Source organism: Nannospalax galili, unplaced genomic scaffold (genome assembly GCF_000622305.1).
Source record: "Nannospalax galili isolate Female #2095 unplaced genomic scaffold, S.galili_v1.0 scaffold518, whole genome shotgun sequence".
Lineage (NCBI taxonomy): Eukaryota > Metazoa > Chordata > Mammalia > Rodentia > Spalacidae > Nannospalax > Nannospalax galili.
Genome location: NW_008342851.1, coordinates 3,669,082 through 3,674,524, shown reverse-complemented (window position 1 = coordinate 3,674,524; position 5,443 = coordinate 3,669,082). Strand labels below are relative to the sequence as shown.

Below are 5,443 nucleotides of genomic sequence, written 5' to 3'. Positions count from 1 at the left end.
TTAACATTTTAAAATGTAGACTTTAATAAGTATAAAGTACAGAAACAATTAGGTAAGCTTGTGGAGAAGCCAACCAAGATACATAAATTAGGAGATACAAGAATCCATCTACATTTTCTATATTTCAGTCTTTTTGCAGAATATTTATTAAGGTTGTTTAATATACAATTTTTCATTTGTTATTTTGGGAGTCCTTTATTGTAAAGATAATTCTTTTGTATGATGACAAACAGCAGCCACAGTGATTACTCTGGACCTCCACGCTGAAAAGGAAAACATAAAACAATGAGGTGACCTGTTAAATTGGCCATTATACAACTTTATACAATAAACAGATGGTCTTGAGGCTCTTTGTTTGTTTGGCTGTTCTTTGTTTTCTGAGATAGGATGTCACTATATAGCCCAGGCTGGCCTTGAAATCAAAGGGATTCGCCTGCCTCTGCCTCCCAAGTGCTGGGATTAAAGAGGTGTGTCACCAGACCTGGCTGTTTGGGTTTTCTGAAACAGGGATCTCACTCTGAAACCCAGGCTGGCCTAGAACTCACTAAGTAGCCCAGAACTCATGGCAATCCTCCTGCCTCAGCCGATCCTCCTTAGACCTGCAATTTCAGGAGTGAGTCACTATGTCAAAGATCTTTCTTTTTTTTTTCCATTTTTTTATTTTTGAGACAGGGTCTACGGTAGCCCCAGCTGGCCTGAACTATGTAGACAAGACTGGTCTCAATCTTACAGAGATTCACCTGCCTCTGCTGGAATTAAAAATGTGCAACACCATGCCTAGCCTGAAAGCTTTGATTTTTTAAAAACAATTCAGAGCTTTTCAGTTTGGTGCCACTTATGTTAAGTGTTATAAACATAAACTCATATCTAGAAAGGGACTCAACATTGGTGACATCAGTTATTCTCCAATTTCTCCTTGGTCTCAGAAGCCCTTATTACTTTGAAAATTTATTGAGGACTCCAAAGAACTATTTTTCTTTTTAAACTTTTTAAAAATTTTATTTATTATTTTTACTTTATGTGTATGTGTGTACTGTCTGCATGTAGGTAAGTGCACCAATGTCGTGCAATGCTCGCGGAGGTCAGAAGAGGCTGTCGGATCCCCTGGTACTGGAGTTATAGACAGTTGTTAGCTGCCATGTGGGTGCTGGGATTCAAACCCGGGTCTTCTGCAAGAATAACCAGTGTTCTTAACCACTGAGCAATCTCGCCAGCCCCCCAAAGAGCTATTTTTAAAATTTTATTTTTATTTATGTATATGAGTGTTTTGTCTGGATGTATGTAAGTGCACCCATGTCATATGATGCCTGTGGAGGCCAGAAGAGGACATCATATCCCCTGGAACTGGAGTTATGAATGGTTGTTAGCTGCCATGCAGGTGCTGGGAACCAAATCTGGGTGCTCTGGAAGAGCAGCCAATGTTCTTAACCACTGAAGCACCGTTCTAGCTCTCCAAAGAGCTTTCTGCATGTGGCTTTATGCCTTTTTTTCTGTTTGTTTTGTTTTGGTGGTAGTAGAGATTTAACCCAGGGTTTTGCACACGCTAGGCAAGAGTAGTGCCAGTGAACTACATCTCCAGCCCTTCATATGGTTTTTCTTCACAGGTCATGTGCATTTACTGAGGGTCCTAACTGGTTTGTGTCTCACAGTTTTGGCATGCCCCTTTATCTCTCTGAGCTATGATCCCATTTGACAAAATAGAAAGAACATGTAAATCAGCAAATTAAATCACAAAGGCAAAATGTTAGGGTTCTTTGCACAATCTTGTGATAAAGAGCAACAACATACCTGGATAAATTCCATTTCTTCCTGAGATAGAGGTTTCCTTCTGTATTTCTGAGGTAATGTTTTTATTATTTCTGCCGTGTCTGGTGGGCCCTGGTTCATCAATAGACCTGGTGATGCACCTCCTTTAGAATGCTGTGAAATCATGGAAGAGTGAGATGGTAGTCCTGCTGATCCCAAAGCTTCTGAGGCTGAAATTAAGGACAAAAATAGTGTTTAGAGAAATTATTCAGGTGTCAATGTTATTTTGAATTATCTACTACTAAAAATGAAGTCATTTTTAAAATTGGTCTGGAGAGATGGCTCTGTGGTTAAGAGTACTGACTGTTCTTGCACAGGACCCAGGTTCAAATCCCAGTACCCACATGGCAGCTAACAACTGTCTTAACTCCAGTTCCAGGGGATCTGATGCCCTCTTCTGACCTCCTTAGGCATTGCACAACACAGGTGCACTTACATATATATGCAGGCAATACACTTATACACATAAAAATAATATATTTTTAAATTGGGACATTGTTCAAATAATTTAAAATTTTTTTTACATTTATTTATTGTATGGGAAGGGGGCAACACATGCTTGCCACAGTGTGTGAAGGTCAGAGGACAACTCGCAGGATGTTCTTTCCTTCTACCATGTGGGTTCCAGGAATCAAACACAGGTCCCCAGGCTTGGCAGCATGTGCCCTTACTTGCTGAGCCATTCCAGCAGCCTTTCAAATAATAATTTCTGTTAGTTAACTTATGACTTGTTGTTTGTCTGTGTGTGGTAGGGTCTTGCAATGTTGTCCCAGCACTTATGCATGTAGCCCATGTGGCCTCCAGCTTGTAGCAATCATCCTCCACAGCCTCCTGAGTGCTGAGATTATAGGCATCCATCACATGCTTGGCTTCAAATAATCTCTCATTATATGTACTTTTTTTTTGGAGACAGGGTCTCCCTGGAACTCACTATGTAGACCAGGCTGGCCTTGAACTCAGAGAGATCCACCTGCCTCCCGAGTGCTGAGATTAAAGGCGTGCACCACCATGCCTGAGAATATATATATATGTATTTTCATAATGCTACCTTCAAATAGGAAGGTAGTTTGGTTTTAGTTTTGTTTTGTTTGAGACAGTCCCACTATGTAGTCCTGCCTGGCCTTGAACTCACAGAGATTCACCTGACTCTGCCTCCCAAGTGCTAGGATTAAAGGCCGTGTGCCCCGTTTGGGTTTGGCAGTGCTGGGGACTGAACCCAGGACCTTGTGCAAGCTAGGCAAACACACTACCATTAAGCCACATCTGCAGCTCTCCTTTTTTGGTCATAAAGTCTCACTACGTTGCTCAAGTTGGCCTCAACCTCCTGGGTTCAAGTGATCCTCTTGCCTCAGCCTCCTATGTATCTAGGACTATAGGTGTGCCATGCCAGCAAAGAAGTAGTTTCAAGAAAGTAAATGAGAACTGGCAAGGTGGCTCACCAGATAAAGATACTTGCCACCAAGCCTGATCACTAGGAATTAGAGGCCAGCCTGGTCTACAAAGTGAACTCTAGAGTTCTAGGCCAGGCAAGAGTATCTACCAAGACCTTGTCTCAAAAAAAGAAAAAATGGGGGACTAGAGAGATAGCTCAATGGTTAAGAGCACTGGCTGCTCTACCAGAGGATGCAGATTTGGTTCTCAGCACCTACACAGCAGCTACTAAGCAGCTGTAACTCCAGTTCCAGGGGAATCTGACACCCTCTTCTGGCCTCCGAGGACATCACACAACACGGGTACACTTGTATGCAGGCAATACATTCATACACATAAAATAAAAATAAATTTAAAATAAAAAAATATTTTATTATTTTATTTTTTGTGTGTATGAGTGTATTATCTACATGTATACAAGTGTCATCCCTGTGGAGGTTAGAAGAGGGCATCGGATTCCCTGGAACTGGAGTTACAGACAGTTGTCAGCCACCATGTGGGTGCTGGGAACTGAACACAGATCTTCTACAAGAGCAGTCAGTGCTCTTAACTGCTGAGCCATCTCTCTAGCCCCTAATAGTTAAAATAATCGTTTAAAAGTCCCAAAAAATCTGATAAAATTCTCCCTGAGTTAAAGATCAAGTATCAAGCAAGAAAGACACAGAGAATCTGGTAAAACAAAAACACCAAAACCCTCAAACTAAGAAAACTCTTTCAAATTCTCCTCTCACTAACTTAGAGCTATCTTATAGTTAATGATTGTTAAGGTCTAAAGTAGTCCAAAAAACAGTTACTGGGGCTGGAGAGATGGCTTAGACGTTAAGAGCACTTGCTGCTCTTCCAGAGGACCTGAACACAGGTTCCCAGTACTCACACTGGGTGGCTCACAACCACCTATAATTCCAGCTCCAGGGCATCTGACACCCTCTTCTGGCCTCCATAAGCACCCACACACATGCACATGGCATACACACACACAGACACATATAAAAATAAAATGAATCTTTTTTAAAAGATTCATTTCATTTTTTTAAGTGTCTGTGTGTGTGTGTGTGTGTGTACATGAATGCAGATGCCCACAGAGGCCAGAGGTGTCAGATAACACCTGGAGCTGCTGAAATTACAGACAGTTGTGAGTCACCCAATATGGGTCCTGAGATGCTTTTACCTGCTGAGCCATTTCTATCCCCAATAAATAAGTCTTTTTTTTTTTTTTGGCTTTTTGAGACAGGGTCTCCCTGTAGCCCCAGCTGCCCTGGAACTAAGTATGTAGACCAGGCTGGCCTTGAACTCACAGACATCCGCCTGCCTTTGCCTCCCAAGTGCTGGGATTAAAGGCATGTGCCACCACGCCCAGCAACGTAAGTCTTTTTTTAAAAAAAAGAGAAATTGTTACCAAAGCCATATGTGGTAGCACATCCCTATAATTCTAGCACTTTCAAGGTAGAGGAAGGAATATTAGGAGTTCAGGGTCAGTCTTGACTACATATTGAGTCTGAGGCCTGCCTGGGGTATATGAGAACCTGTCTCAAGAAAACAACCAAGAGGGAGGGAGGAAGAGAGAAAGGGAGAGAAATAAGAAATAGTTATTATTCCTCACAATCTCCAAATGTAAACCCAAAGTAGAATCTTCTAAAGGACAAAAAAAAGGCTAGAGAGATTGGCTCAGTGGTTAAGAACAGTTGCTGCTCTTCCAGAGGGCCCGAGTTCAGTTCCCAGCATGTACACCAGATAGTTCACAACATTCTGTAACTCCAATTCCAGGGGATGCAATGCCCTCTTCTGGCCAAACGCCTGTACACATGTTGATGCACTCACACATACAAATTTTTTTAAAAAATCAAGCTGGCTGGGTGTGGCGGCGCATTCCTTTAAAAATTTTTTATATTATTTTTATTTTTTTGTGTATGAGTGTATTGCCTCCATGTATGTGAGCGCACCTGTGTTGTGCAATGCCGTGGATGTCAGAAGAGGGCTTCAGATTCCCCTAGAAATGGAGTTAAGAACGGTTCGTAGCCACCATATGAGTGCTAGGAATCAAACCCCAGTCCTCTGCAAGAGCCATCAGTGCTCTTGACCTTGGAGCTATCTTTCCAGCCCCAGTGGTGGTGCATGCCTTTAGTCCCCACACTTGGGAGGCAGAGGCAGGCGAATTTCTGTAAGTTGGAGGTCAGTCTAGTCTACATAGTGAGTTCCAGGCCAAGTG

General features: G+C 42.2%; 1 protein-coding gene across 1 annotated transcript in view; it reads right to left on the bottom strand.

Moving 5' to 3' along the window:
- Mrps36 (mitochondrial ribosomal protein S36) overlaps positions 1-5,443 on the bottom strand; it is a 16,917-nt gene continuing 11,474 nt past the window's right edge. The window contains exons 3-4 of the mRNA XM_008838841.3: positions 1,789-1,976; positions 1-263 (exon numbers count right to left, since the gene is read on the bottom strand). Of these exons, the coding sequence (XP_008837063.1) occupies positions 246-263; positions 1,789-1,976 (206 nt within the window). The 3' untranslated portion in view covers positions 1-245. The remainder of the gene's footprint in view (positions 264-1,788; positions 1,977-5,443) is intronic.